Below are 22,637 nucleotides of genomic sequence, written 5' to 3' on the forward strand. Positions count from 1 at the left end.
TAGCAGAAATATATACCATTCTTCTACAATTAATGTAATTTAAATATACCATGTCAATAATTATCATTTAACCCTTTTTTAGATAATTCACAGGCACCACACCAAGGGAGAGTGTGAGGGAAATCCCTGACCCCTCCCCTTAAAGGACCTCCCCACCAGCTCCTCACTCCCAATTCCTATAGTCAACATGAAGACCTTCTCTTCTAAAGCCACAAACACAAGCTTTGGGTGCCACCCCAATGACTTGAAGCTGAGAAAGTCCCTGTTCTCTCTTAGTGGGGGGTGGAGAGCAGAGGGAAGGTAAGGAAAGGTGTGACAATGGTAAAGGGGGAAACCTCTACCATTGTAGCGGAATGGTAGAGGAATGAACCTGGAAGAGGAATGAAGGAAGAGAAAGGCTTTGCTCTAATTACCAGGGCTACAGTAGATGGGGGTGGGGAGGAAAGGATGGCTCTATATTCCTTCCAAGCTGGATCTCTAAACACATTTTTCTCTAGAACTATTACAAGGAATGGTGGTTAGGCTTATTTGGATTATGAGTACTGTTTCCACCCTTATTATGGTTTAATTGAACTTCTATGGATCAGCCTCTTAAGGTAACCATTTAGTGTCCCAAACAATTAAGTTGCTGATGATTTTTAATCACATCTCATAAACTAGAGACTATTTTTATCTTCATTATCTTTTTATAATGCTCCAGAACTCAACATAAATAAGATTAATTTGTATTTATTCTATAGTAATAAGGACTGATTAATGAGCTGGCAATATTACATAGAGTCCAGTAGCTCCTAACCTGGGATATACATAAGAATCATCTGGAGCATTTGTTAAAAGTTTAGATCTCAGACCCAACTCCAGACCAAATTAGTAGGTCTGAAGTGGAGCCTGGGAATCTATATTTTTAGCAAACAACCCAGGAGATTTTGAACTGGTTGGTCCCTGGACAAGTTTTTACAAAGCACTGATAGGGATACATCATGATAGACCCCAACAACATATTCGTGAAATACTATTGTATCTTAGGTCAGGATCTGATTACGTGGTATATTTTGTAGGCCAAAACATCACATGTATACAATAAAGATGGGTTAATATCTATGACTACTCCTCAATGTCTATTTGTACAATAAATATGTTCTTTTATAAAGAGCACAGACTACTATATAGATAGTCTGGGTCTGTCCTGACACAAATCACATCCCTGATCTGATCTCCCTAAATTGGGCCTTGGGTCAGCTGTCAGTATTTGGATATGGGTTTGTTCTTGGGTGTCTGCTGATTGGTCAGAGCTGCCTGGTATGGAGCTGGAAAGCAAAGAAGGTAAGTACCAACAGTCTGTGTAGCCTGATACACAATTCCTGGTCCAAGTCCTCACTCCAGTTCTTGAATCCCACCTCATGACTACAGTGTGGTGAAACCTGTGATGCCCAGTCCTCTACTGTGACCTGAACTTGGCAATGAATCCTGTTTGGCTTTTTGTTTCCTTGGACTAGGAACCATAAGAGCCTAGAGTACATCCAGTCTATGGTAGGTTAACATGTCTGGCCTTTCTCATTCCCTACCAAGTGTGCATTGATCAATCAGCAGACTCCGAAGGAGACTACATGTCCTATGAAGCCTATATACGAATACTGGCAAAAATACAGGCAGCTGATCCAGCAAACCGGTTTAAGAGACCAGATGAGCTCCTTCATTTGCTGAAGCTCAAGGCAAGGAATTTAAAGACAGCAAACAGAGTACAGGGCCATACAAGGCTCTTATGATTTTTGGAGATTTGGCCTTCGAAGGAAAACTCAATATTTAGAACCTGAATATAATCATTCTTATTGTAATAACAGACCTAAGAAAAGTTATAATACATAGGTCTCTAAATATATTATGTAACTTTAAAAATAATTCTGGGTTTTATAAACCTGTTAAACAAAAGGGCAGGGGAATTTTCTCCTTAGACAGAGTGTCATTTTTGGCCTTTTGGCCATATTTGGTTTTATATCTACAGGTGTTTCCAACACTTGGTCATAAGCCAGTGACAGTTGACCTGGCTATTGGTTCTGAAAAAAGACTAAAGATTTTCTTCAGCTCAGCAGATGGATATCACATCATTGATGCAGAATCTGAGGTTATGTCTGATGTGACCCTGCCAAATAATGTAAGATCCCTAGAAATTACTGTATAACACAATTTGAGTATTTCCAACTGTCAAAACTCTTAAAGTTTTAAAAATATGAGTATCAATATCTATGTTAGAACTGAGACGTAAAAGGTAAGTATAAAGTGCCAGACAGTAGTAATGGATAAACAAAAATCACTGGTTTCTTAGTCCAGACAGCTAAGTTTGTTCCACAGATAGATTTTGTCTGCAACAGTGATTTTTGTTTGTTTTTAAGTGAATATCGTTTACATTTAAAATCTGGATTTCTATTGAAAAACCAATGATCTGACAATATCAGACCAACATTACTATCTGGCCATAATCAACTGGAACCAATTTGTGCCTGTCCACTTTGAGATGGAACATACACTATACATTCTCTATCCATCCACCATTATGTATTTATAATAACTGGCCCTTGTAGCCATATGAGTTTGCAACCCTTGCTTTAGTCTTCTGCACCTCATAATGCATTAATAGATTTTTTAAAATTACACCAGTATTGCAACATTATTATGTGTATGTCCTTTCTTTATCCAGATTGTTGTACTTTAACTGTGATATATAGCAAATTATCATAAAGTATTCTCTTACAGTATAAGTTATACTTAGAATTTCTGATCAAAGATTCAGCATTTTAAAAGCTAATGCACATCAACTCTTAACTCAAATAATTATAAATATGAAAATATGGCACAGCATCTAAAATATGGATAGTTGTAAAAATACTATACACATCATTTGTCTAAAGAGCTTGAACATAACATAATACCCCTCACACACACGTACCATACATAATATAATTCTCCTATATCTCAAATTTGATGGTAGAAATGATATTTGTCCTATTGAAAATTATATTAAAAAGGAAGGGCTGAACCAACAAATCTCTGCTTCACCCTTTTTGAATCCCCCATTTTGTCAATCACTAAAGTTTTAGCAGTTTAGCATTATACAAAATTCCAGGAGAAAACTTTTATGTACTGCTAGCCACTGTAGTAATGTGATATTTTGCACAGCTTTCAGAATTATCTATATATCTCTGACAGATTACATGGAGCAATTGTCAGATCATTAGTGGAGAAATTTTTTAAAGTTTTGGTCATATTTAACAATCTAATTAGCTGATCATTCTGTTGTCACCTATGACTATATAGAAATCACTGTTCATAAGGCAGAAAATACTGAACCAAGCCCAGCCAAAGCCATTTAAGTGAGTGTAGGTTAATTTTAATATAAATATTATAGTACTTTTCACTTGGAGTGTCTTCCATCACTTCCTGCATCTTATTTTTTATGTCATGTCAGATAGCCTTTATTTTGAAGGTAGTGCATTATTGAACACCACAGTGTTGGTCCAAGTTTATACTTATTTGGAAAGTCATTTAGGAAGATTGAATTCTGTGTTCCACTTGACTACTAAGCAAGAAGAATTATTTTCTTTTGAAACGATCAGTTAATTATTATGGAAACAAGAATGAGAGAAGGTGAGGTTTTTAAAAAATCATTTTCTGGCCTAATTAGGATACCTTAAGTGTATTAAAAAATAGAATTTTTAGCTAAATGCCCTAGTGTCTTGACCCATTAAAAGAGAAAGGACTCTAATATAAAGGAGGAAGGAGTGTCTTCTGAAACAGAATGTACTAAAAATAATACTTTTCCAAAAGTGTTAGATTACAAAAGCTGTAACGCTACAGAATATCTGGTTACTTCAGGAATCATCTGAGAAGCAAGAGGATTACCTTTGAGGCTTTCTGGATTTACAACAGCCCAGATCTATTCTAAACAAATTTTTTGAGACAATCTTTTTTCTTGAATTTCTTTTTCTCTCTTCCTTCATCTCTTTTCTGATTCAACTGCTCATGAGAGTGCCCAGGGAACGCATTAAAATTGCTTTTCGCCTCTGGATCCCCATTTTAGTTTTAAGAATTGTTGTTGCTGAGACTGAGACATGGCCTCAAGCACTTGGCCTGAGTACGCTGGGTTTGGCAAGTATAGTTTCTGACATTTTTTCCTTTAACTTGCTAAATTCGAAAAATGATAGAGGAATTAATTGTTCGGTTTTTAGGGAAATATGATTAATGTGACAATATCTGTAGTTTAGGCAAGTTTTGTCACATTGTTTTATGCATCATGAAATTTAGAAATTCTTAGATATTTCTTAGTATTTCATCTTCTGTCACCTAATACATCTCTGAATTGAAGATATTTTAAGATTATATAAATTAGATAAGAAATTCCATATTTTTGTGAAGGGAGGATATATTTCAAGCAGTGAAGGATATTATAAGGCTGCCCCTTGTAAATATTTAAACTCAAGCTATTTTAAATGTAATTTTCTATTTCTGATTTGAATAAATTGGTTGATAAGCAGTGATTTTGTATTTGTTACTTGGTTCACACATTCCTTACTAAAGTATTAATTAGTGTGCTGAAATGAATCTGAAATCAAACAAGTAATGTTTCTTCTATCATTATACATAATAGTTTGTGAAATTTCATTGAATTTCTCTGTGTTGGAAGTATATCTCTGCTTTTTACAAAGTTTTCTCCTAAATATAAAGAAGAATATTAAACAGTGACAGATTTATGACATAGGGAAGGCTCTTTTCAAGTGTTGGATAGCATGCTGTTTAGTACTGAAATAGAAATTTCTCTCCTCCCTGCATTTTGAACCCCTTTTTGGTCTTTATTGCTCAACCAAGCTGCTTCAATGAAAGTAGTAGTGATAAAATGTTGGACATGTAAATCCTTATGAAACATAATTCCAGCCCCTGGAAATCATTATACCACAGAATATCATCATTTTACCTGATTCCTTGGGAATTGGCATGATGCTCACTTTCAGTGCCGAAGCCCTTTCCATGGAAGCAAATGAACAACTCTTCAAGAAGATCCTTGAAGTGTGGAAAGACATACCATCTTCAGTAGGTATGTATAAAATTTTTCTCCTTTCAGATGTTCCCAGAAAAGCTTCTATTTCCTGAAGTATCACTTTTTCTCAAGGCATATAGTGTTAATTTGGGATATGGCATACTTACTCCCTTGTAAGGTAATGTGTATGTTTGTCTTATGCTTAATTACTTCACAAGGCTATCACAAAGAGACTGATTATGGCTGTCTTCGTTGTTCATTTTTAATAATCATGTAATTAAAATAGGAAAGTAATTCTTTTCCACAATAATCTGTAATTTTATTTTAAATACCTTTGCTTGCAGCTTTTACACAGGTGTTGAAAGTGTTTCATTCCATCACATTGATTTTTGGGGTTTACCTTTATCTTAGGAGACTGCCAAATAGTCATAAGAGAAGAGCAAAATACTTCCATTTTATACAGTCAATAGTGTTCTGTTCAGCAAGTAATATTTCTGTGAAGAATCAAATACAAACTGAATATGTGACATATAGGTTGTCACTAAGATTTCGTCAAACTTCATTTACAAAAGTTTCATCTTCATTAGACCAGAACATCTTTTTTTCTTCCTGACCATCGTAGGACTGCTGATCTGGGCAATCTGAATAACTTGAAACTCGTATTTCTCTGAGTCTTGGTGACTACAGAGGTGATTCTAGATAGGGAACAGAATAATGCATATGAACAGTAAAAATATTAGAGAGAGAGTAGAATGATTTGCTTGAAGATAAATGTTCCTGGAAGTAAGATAAGGTTAATGAAGCAAATAAAGGAGAAGGGAGAAGGAGAGGGAGAGGGAGAAGGACAAGGAAAGGGTGAGGGAGGAAGGGAGGGGGGGAGAGAGGGAGAGAGAGAGAGAGAGAGAGAGAAGGAAGGGAGGGAGGGAGAGAAGGAGGACAAGAGAGACAGAGAGAAAACAGTTTATCAATAAAGAAGCCAGAAGCTTCTGAAATCTCTATAAAATGGCTAAATGTGATCCACATGTGGCTTTAAAGACCAGTGTGAAAGAACTTCTTTTTAATGGACATTTTTTCCATTATGGGATGATGGTACTTTGCACTGCATCTGCAGAATCCTTTCCTTTTTCATACATAATGTTAAGGATTATGCTGAAAACCTCCAATTTCTTCAAAAGGTAAGAACTCACAGAGGGTTTAAAACCATTTTGTGACAAGACGTAAACGCTTACAATATAATTGACAGATCTGGGAAAAAAAACCCTGAAATAATGAATCTTGTTCTAACCTTTACAGTGGTTGTGATCAATATATTAATCAAAAATTGGAATAAGGAAATTCAGTTCAAATGGGAAACAGAACCCCTATATTTATGCCATATTTATGCCACATGTAGACAATGATAGGACTCAAAGAGGTCTTAAAAAGTCATCTGGTACAGTTCTTGTCCTTAGGCAGGACAACTTCTGACCTAAAACAAAGAGCTATTTTAAGTCACTAAAATTGAAAAGCATCCCTCTATGTGTAAAATAAATTATAACACTATAAAAACATGATATTTTGGTCTGTGTAATAAGGGTATTTTGAGAGTATATAAAGATTGCATTATAACACTAATATTAAGAAAATCAATTACTCTCTTTTTCTGTCTAAAAACAACAGCTTTGTTATTTAAAACTAACCTAGATCCAGATTTTCCCAATCTACATTCCTTTAGATATAATGAATGTTTTTACAAATAAGATCTTTGCTTTGGATTTTCAAACAAATATATAGAGACTTAGCAATCACAGCAAGTATCATTAAGCGTTCCAAACTAAATCGCTGGATTCCATCCCATACACAAGCTAGCTCAGTAGCTAGGTTAAGTGGCTGATTAATGTGTTTTAGAATTAAGGTAGAAATTATGTAACGCCATGTGAACTGTGTATTTGAGCTCAGCAAGTACACTGTGCATTATGTTTAGAAAATTTTGCTGTATGCAGTTGTTGGAAAAAATACTGCTCCCCATGTCAGAAAATACCTTACAGTGTCAGCTGACTATATAGCTATTTACATAATTAGGTTTTCTGCTTTAAAGCAATTGTCATAGTCTTTATTGTCACTGAGTAATATAAAACAGGGTCCAATAGTTTAAATCTTAATAAAAATTTCCTGAGCAAGAGAAACGCTTAGCAGTATCAAATTAGCTTTAGTTCTATGTATAACATGGTAATTAATTGAATTACATTAGAGTTGCTAAAGTCATTATTTGAGCGAGTCATTTTTTAGCAGTTTTAATTTTGAAAAGTTAGTCAGGTTTCCATATATGTCACTTAAGCACAAGTACAAACCCTTACAGGATGTTGTACCTCAACTAGATTATAAAATAAAGAATCACTGTAGCTAGATTTGACTTTCTACAAACAGGGTAAGATTAACCCTTAGCTTTTTCTGTGGTATTGGAGAATATGAATACAAACATTAACTGAGATCTAGTTATTCACAATGTTAAATAGTTGGTCACAATGGTGATAGTACATAGCAGGTTTGAACAACACTGTCGAGCAGCATAATGGCCAAACAACAGTCTTATAAGCAGGAAAAAAAGAATGTATTTACCTGAACTGTAATAATGTTCCTCTTAATAATCAAATGTTGACTGCGTTTATAATTTTCTATCACTGACAGAAAGATATTATGTTTTTCTGATTTTTAAATTTTTATTGTAGCTTATGAGTGTTCACAGCGAGCCACAGGATGGGGCCAAAAAGCCATTGAAGTCCGCTCTTTGCAGTCAAGGGTTCTGGAAAGTGAACTGAAGCGCAGGTCAATTAAGAAGCTGAGGTTTCTGTGTACCCGAGGTGACAAGGTATAGTTTATATCCCCCAGTTAAAGCAAAAATAAAGCAAGTGATGAAAATTAACTAAGGAAATTTATATCCTTTTCTTTCTGGCTATAAATATATTTCCCAAATTGGCATGCTCTTAATAATATAATAAATTAATAATTTTGCAATTTGCATTAGAAGCATTGATTTGGTAAATCATGAAATTTGATTTCAAAAGAAATCATTTTCAAAAATGTAAAACTTCTAATTGTGTCCAAAGCAAAGCTTAGCCTTTATTTTATTTCTTACAAATTCCATTATTGTCTTTGATGCATAGTTCTTTTCATGTTCATATTAATATGATATTTTGAAAAAGAATGCTTGAGTAAATCTGCCTTTTATAGTTTTCAACGTAATCCAATAACAGAAGAAGGAAAAAGTTACTTACGTTTGCTGAACACCTAATTATATGGTAGAGTTTGTGCTAAATACTTTAGAAGCTATCATAGTTAATCTTCACAAGTGGACATTAGTATGTCCATTTCACAGGAAAGAAAAATAAAGTCAAGATTTGGCAATTATTTGTGTAATGTGATCAATTTTAACCGATTCAGATAGTTTAGATGGAAAAATGAATTGCATGACATCATTACAGTCCCGACATGTTATGAGAAATAATAGCGTGAAGAAATAATTCTAATAAGACCAGAAAACATTCACATTTGGAAGAAATTGCAAAGGATTTGAATTAATATCAGAACAAACAGGGTAAAGCACTGGGCATCAAGAAAAGGTACTTTTTTGTAATATAAAGGGATATAATGGCAAGAACCAGTGATTGAGATCGGATAGATCTAAGATGCAGTCCCAGCTTTGCCACCTAATTACGTGTAAAAACCTAGAAGTTTGACTAGTCCTTCTGAACCTTAGCTTTTTCATCTCAGGAATGGGAATATTAATAACTACTTTGGGAACAATTCTGAAAATTATCAATAATATGTATATAGTAAGCATCTCATAGATTGCCTGGCACATAAAAGTGTTAAATCACGGGTAGCTAGTGTTATTATCATCATCATCATCATTACATCACACACCCTCCTAAGTATATCCATTGTGGACGTTGAAAACCTTAGTCCTAACAAGGATACCTCTGTTTGCTATTTATATTATTGTACTGTCCTAATTTTCTTTATGGCACAGACCATATTTACACAACATGTTCCTCTCTAAACCAATTGGTTTAGCTCATAATCTCAGTCTATTGATGTCAGTCTGTTCCACTGAAATAGAAACTTGCACCAAGTAGAAAATTTCAGTGGCCACTTAAACACCAGCAACAATGTGAACATCTAAATAAGGTAATATTTTCCATATATTAAAAGAAAAAGGAAAGCCAACTTGAATAAAAATAGATTTTAAACAAATAGAATTGTTAACCAAACCAATCAAGAAGTTTAGCAGATGAATTCCACCTACAAAAATCTAATTTTATTTAAACTATATGAAGTACAATTATAGAATATGGTAAAAGGTTATTTTTTAATTGTAATTTAGACTCCATACCAATTTAACTTTGTATTCTTTAATCTGAGGAAATCCCTTTCTGAAAAACAGTATGGCTTAATATTTTATTGGTTGGTGCAGATAAATTGAAGTTATAGTTGTACCTATCAAATATCAGTTTGCAATGTATTAAATACTTACTGATGGTGTCTCTTTCTCTCTTTTTAAAGCTGTTCTTTACCTCTATCCTGCGCAATCGCCACAGCCGGATTTACTTCATGACCCTTGGAAAACTTGAAGAGCTCCAAAGCAATTATGGTGTTTAAAAGGTTCCAATGATTTATTATAACAATTACAAACATCATAAATATACAATTTGCATTTTAAATTTCTGAGATTAAATGAGCATACAGTTTTACTGGTAGGGAAAAATTAAATCAGATACTTTTAATGTAGCACAGAATAGTTTTAATGAGAAATGTAGCTTTATATATAAAATTAACTATAGCAAGCTCTATGTACTCCAATGGTGTACAATATCTTTTGCACAAACCTTGTAACTTTTGTTACTGTGAATTCAAACATTACTCTTTGGACAGTTTGGACAGTATCTATATTCAGATTTTACAACATGGAGTTAAGAAACCTGTAATAAGTTAGATTCCAAACAGCTTTCAAAAGAGTTGGCCCTGAATGAGGGGGGTTTTTTTGGAAAAAAATAAAAATAGCAACAAACCATATGCAAATTTGCCAAGTCCTATAAAGAACCAAAGGTTAGATTATGAAATGAAAATAATAAGGACTAAACATAAACCAGACTAAGGCTGAACAACCTGCATGCCTGGAGAAAACTACAGTGATAAAGGGGAAAAGGCCACCCATTTACTCATTGCTCCATGACAGTTAAGCCCACAGACAGAGAACAGTTGTGTTCTTTCACCCCATGTTAAGCTGGTTTTCTCCTGATAAGAAGAAAGGAAGAAAGCCTCAGATGCTTGATTTTCCTCAGAAACTCCAAAGATGTGCAATAGCTGTTTTTAAAAACCACCGAATAATACACTTGCAAGCCTGAATACAGGACTGAACTCCTATACACATGTACTGTAAAATAAGTTGTATTTTTTAATACTTTAAAGTAGGCGTCAAATTCTATCCCCAAAGGCAAATTGGTTGATTTATCAAAATTCTTATCTGGCCAACAGTGTGACCATCAGAAGCATTAAATATTTTCCTGATTCCAGATTAAACTATATAAAAATTTCACTCCAGTCATTAAACAAAAATTACAAAATGTAACAGCAAAAAGTTTTGGCTGCTAATACTTGTGTTTTTCATGTTTCTATTTCTGTAATATCAGAAATTAATCTAAAAGTGATAAGTCCACATGTAGGGACTTAATGTAATAGGTTAAAAAGATTTTGAAAGAAAATACAACTTTCATCAAATACCTAGGTCTACAAATTTATAGTCGTGAAAAAATCATTCTAGTCCATCACTCCAATAAGTTATAGACGCCATAGATAGGTGGCGTTTGGTCACCTATGGTAATTGCTACCTGGTGAAAAGCATCATTTCTGCATATCCATCCTCAATACCATGGTTAGTTCTGGAGCAGTAGAGAAGGAACAGAACTACCACAAAGTATACCTCACTATAATTCCTCTAGTTCTGCTTCTAAAATCTGAAGACGGTGCTAGTGGGATAATAATTTTCAAGCTACCTGGTTAAACCAAAATACAAAAGCAGACTATGTGTGATTTCATGATAGCACGTTATTTCTTGGCACCTTGGCGCCAGGAATGATGATTTGGATTTTCCTAACAACTTATATCAAGAATGTAGTAGCTCAATAATGAGAATTTAGGAGAACCTGAATCCATGAATTAAAAGTAAATGTGATTCACATTTCTGTTACTGTGACACAATAATGTGATCTTAAAACTGGCTTATCCTTGAGTGTTTACAACTCAAATGACTTTTTAAATGCAGTAGTTTAAAGAGAAAGCAAAGTTTTATGTCAAATTATTTCCTTAGAAGTAGTCTTCATTATTATAAATTTGTACACCAAAAAGGCCATGGGGAACTTTGTGCAAGTACCTCATCGCTGAGCAAATGGAGCTTGCTATGTTTGAATTTCAGAAAATTTTCTCATTTAAGTAGCGTGTAGAATCAAGTCTTTTAAGAATTCATTTTTTCTTCATAATATTTACTCAGTTAAGGTTCAAAAATAAATTTTATCTTAAAATCATATTTTTAACACAGTAAGACAGTAAACTATTTTAGGAAGTCAACTCCCATTGTGCTCTGTGGCTGTTATTCTAATAAATATACACAATAGTGAATTGCATCTACAGAGGTGTCCCAAAGTAAACAAGCAAGAGACATTGCAAATGTGTAATTGAGCGTTACATGATAAGGTGCTAATGAGGAAAGGAAGCTGGGCACATATTAAGAAAGGAGATTGAGATGTTGGATAGCCAACTTAGGAAGGACTGAAAATATTTAAAGTGGTTTGTAGGTAATGAATATTTCCAATTTAGATGTTAATCCATCTGGAATTTTTACATCCTTTGCCAGCTGAAACAAGAAATGAAGGGACAATTAAATTTCACAGTCAGTGCACAGTGACAGAAAAAATTATAACTACACCTCACCTTGGAGCAGCAGTACCTGGAAGCCCTGGCCCACCAGAGAAGCATTGAGGGGGATTTCTGAAAAGCCAGGTTCCCAAGTCCTGTGAGTTGAAGCATGAAAGTTCTGGCAAGTTGTGAGTAGCATTGGGACAGAGTACAGTGTTATTTTAGTGTACTTTAGTTCTTTCACCAAAGCCCTTGTCCAAAATAGAAGGAATTATTGAAAATGTTCAAAAGCTAGAAAATGATGTATGCAAAGGGCTGACAAGAATAGTTCAGTGTGATTAGGTCTCTTGAAGTAAGGTAAGAGCCTCAGAGGAAACAGTAAGAAAGGATAATCATTAAGATAGTAAAATAGGCAAAGCAGAAATCACACATGTATACATAGAAGCATACACACGCAAAACATTAGAATGCATAAATTTTAATATTTTCAGTGCTACCAGTTTCTAGATAAATTAATCACTAAGTGTTTTCTGCCAGGACATTTAATTGAGACACTATCGATAAAACTAGGAATTGTGCCACATGAATTCAATGGGATCTTTTAAGTACTCTTCAGTTCTTTTCAAAACTGTGCCTATTTAAATCAATTTATATTCAATCTGTGCTCTAACTTTAAAATTTATTGAAATAATCTTTGAGACTGCTAATTGTTTCATCAGAAAGTCTGCAATGAATCATTGTTCAACCTCTAAAAATAAAATGTTTTTAAATGTATTGATTGATGTCATTATTTGAAATACACTCGTCCAATACCTCAGAATTAAGACTCATTCAAGGAATATTCATTTCTTTAAAGTATATAATAATGCACTGATTGGGAGGTGTTATGGGTTCTGCCTATTGTTCCATTAAGAATTCTAGCCAAGGAGGGGTATATTAACCTGACTAAAATCTTTCTGCGTACAGTGGTGGAATTAGAAAGTAAAATCTTTCTGGGTACAGTGGTGGGATTAGTTTTCCTCTAAATATGTGGAACTTTAAACAGACACACAGACTCACAGGGTATGGGTAAAACCTGAGCAAGTTTTAATGTTGACTTCCTTCCCATCCCATCCCAGTGTCTGTCCTGAAGTCCAGTGGAGAAAAAAGAGGAGAAACTTTATCCAAAAAATGGATCATTATCCTGGGGATCCTTTACCAAAGGATGGGATTGTGTAGGTCATGAATAGAAATCGCTATTGGTAACTTTATCATTCTCAAAGGGAACAGTGGGTTTACAGACTCCAACACTGCAAGTCTATTAACAATCTTTTCCCAGTATAATAACACTTTTTTCTTTATAGGTCCTCTAACCCTCACCTAAGGATAGTCAGGTTGAGTGTGCCTGCTCTTTAATAGGCAGCTAATGTAATAAAGGCCAACATGTTTCAAAAAACATTGTCAGTATTACATTTTATATTGTTTACAACCATGGCAACTGATTAAAGAAGAATAGTTCCTAAGGGAATAAAATTGATTCTATATGGATTTATATTTTCAGCAGCTAGTGCACAGCCTACCTTGTAGAGAAATACAAAATCAGGTTTGGGATTAACTTTTTCTTATAATGTTGCCATCCCATACATCAAAGTGCCTCATTTGGTGCTTATACAGCAAAGACCCAATAAAAACATGAGTTTAAAGGGAAAACTGAGTCTTTTTTGATTTGATTGTCCTTAGTGCTATTTAATTTACAACAGCCTGAAATGGAAACTCACAAATCCAATTGTTTAATCAGAGTACCATCTGGGTTCCAGTGACCAAAGTGTAATGACCTATTTTGGGTAACTTCAAATTACTTTCCCTACAAACCTGAAATGTAACAAAGAGTAGGTCAAAACAAAGCTAAAAGAGTGTCTTTTAAAGTTTTGTTTACCTTTAAAAGCAACACATAAGGGACCACTATGCCCCTTTAGTAATTACCCAAGGATCATGAGAAATGACAAAGGTTATTTAATAACATAAAAACAGCACAAAAACAAGCTATATAACTGTCTGTTTTGTACAAACATTTGATTTGAATCTGATTCTTTTTCACAAGAATGACTCAACGTTGCAGCATCCTGAGACATATTTAAGGGTCATCAAAGTTTGTCAATATACTATTGATCCCAAAATTTTAAATTATGTTCCCATAAACTGATATATCAAATTCCAGGTATCCCCTGAAGGTACTTTTTTAGCTGATGAAAGAGTGTGTCTGACTTGCAGGTAGCCATTAAAATGCATGCCAAATGGAACAATATTTCCAAAATTCTAAAAGCAAACTTTTAACACCATGAAGTTGAGTCTCACAAGTCCAGATAGTGAGAAATGAATATAATGAAGTTCAAAGTAAATTGGACTACACAAAAATGAAAATCTTCTCTCTAAAAGTAAAATTAATATTATACGACAGGCTGGGAAAATAGGCACTTCATTTGACAGTGTAGAAAGTATTTATGAATTTTATTCCACAAACCTGTATGTGCAAAAACCAATCCAAAACAAAAAAACCTGGTTATTTGAACTCCAACTCTTATCCCACCAGTCTGAGAGGAAATTTAAACGTAATCATTATTTGTTCTTTCCTTATTTAGCTACTAGGGTTGTAGGAAGGTCTGAGGGATCAGAAAAAATAGGGGTACCCCACCGATCTATAGTCTACACTGGTCAAGATTGTTACACTCATTGCTCACTTAGTCTCTTGCGGTGACTCTGCAACTTCTGTGTCTTGTGTAGCTATGGAAATCTTTGTCAAAGCAGGGAGCCCAGATACCTAGGGTCATATCCACGGTGGTCACAGTACCTCCCTGGGTGCTGGGTGGGCATAGGTCCCTGCTGCTTTAAGTAACCACAGTTCCTCATATCCTTTCCTATTCCTGGTGAATCTCTCTCTCTCTCTCTCTCTCTCTCTCTCTCTCTCTCTCTCTCTCTCTCTCTCTCTCTCTCTCTCTCCCCCTCCTCTTAAGCTCTTGTACTTCTGTCCTCACCTCATCCCATATAAAATGTAATTACCTCTTTCCTTTCCCTTTGTGAATATTGTGTCAAAGAGCTTAAGCAAAAAGTAAACAAAAATCCAGCATGAGATTTTGACACAATTTTTACCTTGAGTTCCACTGTATAACCTTTGTACCTGCCCAAGGAAAAGGACCCATCCATAAACTTGGGGAGAGTAAACTCAGTTAGAACAAATTAAGACCACAATTACTTATCCTGTCACCTACATATGAAAAAATAATTCAACTTAATGTAATCAAAGAAATGAACATTTCAAAGTGAAACATTATTATTGCAATGATAAGGAAGTACGGAAATGTCTAATCACTTCTCATTACTCTCTCTACAGTCCCCTCCCTAGTACCCTGACCCTTTCCTTTGTGCCCTGTTGCAGCTTCCAAACAATTGTCCCTTCTTAGTCATTGTCTCTCTTTCCTTGGTAGTCTCCACTGTTGAATCTCTTGCTATCAGACCATACTATCCATTACTCATCCTTGTTTCAGTCATGTATAGACCTCCACATCATTCTTTTTCATTCCTTAAAAAATTTAATGCTCTCTTGCTGTCATTTCCTCCAACACTATTTCTAATTCTTGATAAAGTTAATATCTACTTAGATGATTCTGTCAATATCCTTTGGCCTGTAATCCATGGCTTACTATCCAATTAAACTTGACCACATTATCTCAGCCACCCACCTCCAGAGTAATACACTCTAGACTGTATCATTACCATTAATTATACTTTTACAAGCTTAGGTTCAATTGTTCCAGTCTCAGACCACCACCTTCATTTTCCAACTGACTCCCTCTATCACAGGACTCCAAAAATTCTTTGACTTCATATGGATCCACAATTCAATGATCCTAACATCTTTTTACTGCCCTTCACCCTCACTCAGAGAAGTTCTCAATCCCTTATTGGCTCAGCTAACATTTTGTGGTATATCAACATAATCAGTCCTATGCATGGGCACTTAACTTCATTGCCTTTCTTTAGCTTAGCAAAATTATAAATTTCCTTGAATCATATTCTTTGTCTCCTCCACACCCACATCAGTGCAGCTGATTGTGGCTATAGAAAACACACAACTGTGCTAACTTGTCTCATTTTGAATTCATTCCTGAAAGCCACCAGTGGGCTGGCAATGCAACTCAGTAATTTATACATTTCCCTATTCCACTCACTCTTCCCACTCACATATGGGAAGATGAAAATTTCATATTTTCTCTTCTGTCCTTAATCTTCTAAAATCTGCCTCCACTGATTCTCCTTCTCACCTAATGACCTGTATTCTTACTTCACTGAGAAAATAAAAACAATCAGTAGCTCCCACCATCTTATCCACCCATGTATTAAGTTGATTCTCTGCAATTCCTCTTCTACAAATCATTTTTATAGTAATTCCAGTCAGATTTTCATTCCACAGAAAGAGCTGATGAGTTCTTTGCAAGGTCATCAATGACCTCTACATTGTTAAATACAGTGCCAGTTTTTCCCAGTCCTCTTTCATTTAACATATCAGCAATGTTTGGCAAAATCGATCAGTCCCTCCTCCTTGAAATAATTTTTTCTCTGGTCACTGGGATACCACTCTCTCCTGATTTGTCTCCTACATCACTAGTGCAGTTGATTGTGGCTCTACAGTCATGAACAATTTTGCTAACTGATCTCATTTCTTCCTGTCTCCTCTTCTGATTTCTTTTCATCTCTGTGATCTCTAAATGTTGTAGTATCTCAGGGTTCAGTTCTAGTATATTATATCTCTTCTATCTACAATTTCTCCTTAGGTGATAACATTTATACCAGTGCATTTTAATGTCATCTATACACAGACAACATCCAAATAATTACCTCCAGTCTGAACCACTCTTCAGAGCTCCAAACTCATGTAATCTACAGCTTATATGATATATTAATTTTTGGCAGAATTCTCCAACAAACCACATGTGCCTGAAGATTTCTTTTTTGGGGGTAGCTGTGATACTATGAATTAAATTTTTTAATGGTTATAAAGCTGTTAAGATTGTTTAATTCATCTTGGTTGAGTTTTAGTAGTGTATTGTTTTTGAGGAGTGGTCCAATTATTTTAAGTTGCTGGATCCTTAGTGATATTCCCTGCCTCAGTCTTGGTAGTGGTGCTTTATGTCTTCTATCTCTTTATTTTTGTATGTCCTGCCAGAGGCTTATCAATTTTATTGACTTTTTGAAAACCTTGTCTTTGTTTTGTTGATTTTCTATATAGTTTTCCAATTTTCACTTTTATTGATTCTTGCTCTTATTTTTATTATTCTCTTCCTTCTGCTTTTTATAGATGCATTTTGCTCTTCTTTTTCTATTTCCTTGAGGTAAGAACTTACATTATTGGTTTGAGACATTTTGTTGTTTACAGTGCAAGTATCTAGTGCTATAAGTAATTTAAAACCTAATTCTGTCATTGTATTATTTTTTTTCTTCTAGTTCTTTCTTCTAGCTCTCTTTTCTTGACTTCCTGTGGGCTACTTGGCCGTTTCAGTTTATTTATAATGATTTTTAGTGTATTACTTTGTATAATTTTGTGGTGGTTACACTGGGTATTAAAATATACTTATTGGTTCTTTACACTAATAATGAAATATCAGAAAGGGACTGTAAACAAACAATTACTTTAAAAATTATATCAAAAACATAAAATATTTAGGAATAAACCTTACCAAGGAGGTGAAAGACTTATATGCTGAGAACTACAAAACATTAATAAAGGAAATTGAAGTTGGAAAGATATCCCATGCTCTTGGATTGGAAGAATTAATATTGTTAAAGTGGCCATACTACCCAAAGCAATCTACAGATTTAATGTGATCCCTATCAAATTACCTGTGACATTTTTTACTGAGCTAGAACAAATAATCCTAAAATTTATACAGAACTATAAAAGACCCAGAATTGCCAATGCAATCCTGAGGAAAACAAAAAACAAAGCAGAACACATAACCTTTCCAGACTTAAGACAATACTACAAAGCTACAGTAATCAAAACAGCATGGCATTGGCACAAAAATAGACATACAGATCAATGGAACAGAATAGAGAGCCCAGAAATCAACCCACACACTTATGGAAAATTAATCTTTGAAAAAAGAGGCAAGAATATACAATGGGGAAAAGAGTCTCTTCAGCAGATGGTGCTGGGAAAGTCAGATAGCCACATGTAAATCAATAAAGTTAGAACACACCCTCACACCATACACAAAAGTAAACTCAAAATGACTTAAACACTTACATAAGACAAGGCACCATAAAACTCCTAGAAGAGAACATAGACAAAACATTCTCTGACATAAATTGTACCAATGTTTTCTTAGGTCAGTCTCCCAAGGCAATAGAAATAAAAGCAAAAATAAACAAATGGGACCTAATCAAGCTTATAAGCTTTTGCACAGCAAAGGAAACCATAAACAAAATGAAAAGACATTCTACAGACTGGGAGAAAATATTTACAAACAATGCGACTGACAAGGGCTTAATTTCCAAAATATACAAACAGGTCATACAGTTCAATAACAAAAACAAACAAACAACCCAATCTAAAAATGGGCAGAAGACCTAAATAGACATCTCCCCAAAGAAGACATACATATAGCCAATAGGCACATGAAAACATGTTCATAATCACTAATTATTAGAGAAATGCAAATCAAAACTACAATGAGGTACCACCTCACACTGGTCAGAATGGCCATCATTAAAAAGTCTACAAATAATAAATGCTGGAGAGGGTGTGGAGAAAAGGGAACCCTCTTACACTGTTGGTGGTCATGTAAATTTGTGCAGCCATGTGGAGAACAGTATGGACCCTCCCAAAAAAACAAAGATAGAGTTACTATATGATCCAACAATTCCACTACTGGGCATATACCCAGAAAAAACAAACTTCAAAAAGATACATGCACCCCTATGTCCATAGCAGCACTATTTACAATAGCCAAGGCATGGAAAAACCTAAATGTCCATCTCCAAAGAAATGGATAAAAATGTGGTACATATACACAACGGAATATTACTCAGCCTCAAAAAAAAGAAAGAAAGAATGCCATTTGCAGCAACATGGATGGACCTAGAGATTATCATACTAAGCAAAGTAAGTCATAAAGAGAAAGACAAATGCCATATGATATCACTTATATATGGAATCTAAAATATGGCACAAATGAACCTATCCATGAAACAGAAACAGGCTCACAGACATAGAGAACAGACTTGTAAACTTGTGGTTGCCAAGGGGAAGGGGGTGGGGGAAGGAATTACAGGGAGTTTGGGATTAGCAGATGCAAACTATTATATATAAGATGGATAAACAATGAGGTCCTACTATATAGCACAAAGAACTATATTCAATATCCTGTGATAAACCATAATGGAAAAGAATATGAAAAATATATGTGTATAACTGAGTCACTTTGCTGTACAGCAGAAATTAACACAACATTGTATATCAACTATACTTCAAAAAATTTAAATTATATATATACTTATGGGATTCATCACAGCCTAATGATATCAACATTTGACCACTTGAAGTAAAATGTGAAAACCTTACTTCCATTTAGGTCCCTTTACCTTCTCCATTTTAAAATATCTTTAACTTGAGTATCAGATTGTGCTTTAGTCTTCAACTATCATTTTTAGATAATGGCATGTAAATATCATTATAATTTGTACAACTCATGAGGGAAGGGATAGTTTACTGTATTATCATATTTCTGGCTCTTTCCTTTTTTCTTCCTTCTTTCTGAGTCCCCAGATTGCTTCTCGTATCATTTCCTTTCTGTTTGAAAAACACCCCTTCACCAATCTTTCACTGTAGCTCTTCTAGAGACCAATCCTTTTAGTTTTCTTTAATCCTAGAATGAATTTACGTATTTCTACCTTTATTCCTGAAAAATATTTTCACATGATACAGAATCCAAAATTGACAGTTCTCTTATTTCAGCACTTGAAAAATATGTGCCAGTTCCTTTTGACCTCCATGGTGTTAGATGAAAAAACTGCTCTCATTCTAGTTGATGCCCCTCTATAGGTAATACATTTTTTTCTTTCTGGCTCCTTTCAAGACTTTTTCCTTTGCCTTTTGTTTTCAGAAGATTATCCTGTGCCTTGGAGTGGATGTCTTTGGATTAATTACTTTTGAGTACCGTCAAGGTCCCAGATGGAGAGAAGAGAAAGAGAGGGTAGTATGGAAAATAATATAAAGAAATAATGACAGAAAATATCCAAATATGGTGAAAGACATAAACCTAACAATTCAAGAATCTGATTAAACTCTTATAACTGTTTTTACAGCATCCCATGTGTTTTGGTGTGTTGTTTTTACATTTTCATTTCTTTAATATATTTTAAATTTCCCTTTTGGTTTCTTCTTTGATTCATTGGTTGTTCAGGAAAATGTTGTTTAATTCCATATATTTGTAAATTTTCCAGTTTCTTCATTTTGATTTCTAGTTGCATACCATTGTGGTCAGAAGTGATATTTGGTATGATTTTAGTCTTCTTAAATTTGCTAAGACTTGTTTTGTGGCCTATTATATGATGTATCCTGGAAAATGTTCCATTCGTGCTTGATAGTAATGTGTATTCTGCTGTTGGTAGATGGTAGAATGTCCTGTATGTGTCTGTTAGACTCATTTGTTCTAAAGTGTGGTTCAAGTCCAGTGATACCGTGCTTATTTTCTGTCTGGATGATCTATCCATTTCTAGAAGTGGGGTATTAAAGTTCGATACTATTATTTTATATTGTCTATTTCTCCCTTCAGATCTGTTAGTACTTGCTTAATATATTTAGGTGCTCTGATGTTGAGTATGTATATATTTACAATTGTCATCTCTTCTTGTTTAGTTGACCTCTTTATCATTATATAGCGACCTTCTTTGTCTCATTATTGTTCTTGGCTTAAAATCTATTTTACCTGATATAAGGACAACTATCCCTTTTCCTTTTTGGTTTTCACTTGCATGGAATATCTTTTCCCATTCCTTTACTTTGAGCTTAAGTGTGTCCTTAAAGCTAAAGCAACTCTCTTGTAAGCAGCATATACTTGGATGTTATTTTTCAATCCATCCAGTCATTCTGTGCCTTTTTATTAGAGAATTCAATCTATTTATATTTAGAATAATTATTGATATATAAGGACTCACTAATATCATCTTATTAATTGATTTCTAGCTGTTTTGTAGTTCCCTTGTTCCTTGCTATCTTTCTTACTGCCTTCCTTTTTGAATTGGTGATTTTCCACTGTGGTATGCTCTGATTCCCTTCTCTTTATTTTTGTGAGTCTACTATGGAGTTTAGCTTGTGGTTACCATGAAACGTACATAAAATATCTTATAGTTAAATACTCTATGTTATGCTGGTAAAAACTTAACTTCAATCACATACAAAAACTGTACCCTTTTACTTCCCCCTTTATGTTTTTAATGTCACAATTTACCACTTTTTATTCTATGTATACATTAACAAATTATAGTGGCTATAGTTATTTTTAATACTCTTGTCCTGTAATCTTTATGCTATAGTTAAGTAGTTAACACATCATCATATTACAGAATTAGAGTGGTCTTAATCTAACTGTGTATTTACCTTTACCACTGAATTTTATATTTTCACATGTTTTTGTCACTAAATGTGTCCTTTCTTTTTTTTTTGCAGTACGCGGGCCTCTCACTGTTGTGGCCTCCCCCGTTGCGGAGCACAGGCTCCGGACGTGCAGGCTCAGCGGCCATGGCTCACGGGCCCAGGCGCTCTGCAGCATGTGGGATCTTCCCGGCCGGGGCACGAACCCGTGTCCCCTGCATCGGCAGGAGGACCCTCAACCACTGCGCCACCAGGGAAGCGCCTTTCATTTCTTTTTGAAGAACTCCTTGCAGTATTTCTTGTAAGGCATGTCTAGTGGGGATAAATTCCCCAAGCTTTTGTTTGTCTGGGAAAGTCTTTATTCTCTTTCATTGAAGGATAACTTTGCCAGGTAGAGAGTTCTTGGTTAGCAAAATATTTTTTTCCTTTCATCACTTTGAATATATCATCCTACTCTCTCTTGGCCTGTAAGTGTTCTGCTGAGAAATCCACTGATAGTCTAATGAGAGTTCTTTTGTAGATTACAAACTTCTCTTCAACTTGCTGCCTTTAAAATTCTTTCTTTGTCGTCATTTTGGCAGTTCTATTACAATGTGTCTTGGAGAAGATTGTTTTGGATTGAAATAATGGTGTGACCTATTAGTTTCATGAATTTGTGTGTCTAAATCTCTCCCCAGTTCTCAGCCACTATTTATTTAATAAGCTTTCTGACCCCTTCACTCTCTCTTTGCCTTCTGGAATTCCAATGATTTGTATATTGGTTTCTTTTATGGTCTCTGATAGATCACATAGGATTTTTTTCACTCTTTTTGTTGTTCTCTGACCGGGTTATTTCAAAGTCCCTATCCTCTATCTTGCTGATTCCACTGATTCTTTCTTCTGTTTGACCTATTCTGCTGTTTATGTTCTTTACTGCAGTTTTTTTCATTTTATTCATTGAATTCTTCAGCCCTGACTGTATGTTTGGTTCTTTTTTATGATTTCTCTTTGTTAAATTTCTCATTTTGATTGTGTACTGTTTTCTTGATTTCATTGAATTGTCTGTGGGTTTTTTGTAGTTCACTGAGTTTCCTTAAAAAAGCTATTTTG

The 22,637-nt window shown here is 34.6% G+C and overlaps 1 protein-coding gene across 1 annotated transcript in view; it reads left to right on the plus strand.

Moving 5' to 3' along the window:
- The window catches only part of NRK (Nik related kinase), a 176,110-nt gene extending 163,453 nt beyond the window's left edge, over positions 1 to 12,657 (plus strand). The window contains 4 exon segments of the mRNA XM_032620963.1: positions 2,003 to 2,152; positions 4,951 to 5,086; positions 7,738 to 7,877; positions 9,572 to 12,657. Of these exon segments, the coding sequence (XP_032476854.1) occupies positions 2,003 to 2,152; positions 4,951 to 5,086; positions 7,738 to 7,877; positions 9,572 to 9,667 (522 nt within the window). The 3' untranslated portion in view covers positions 9,668 to 12,657.
- The last annotated feature ends 9,980 nt before the right edge of the window (positions 12,658 to 22,637 follow it).

The sequence above is a fragment of the Phocoena sinus genome, chromosome X (genome assembly GCF_008692025.1).
Source record: "Phocoena sinus isolate mPhoSin1 chromosome X, mPhoSin1.pri, whole genome shotgun sequence".
In the NCBI taxonomy this organism is placed as follows: Eukaryota; Metazoa; Chordata; class Mammalia; order Artiodactyla; family Phocoenidae; genus Phocoena; species Phocoena sinus.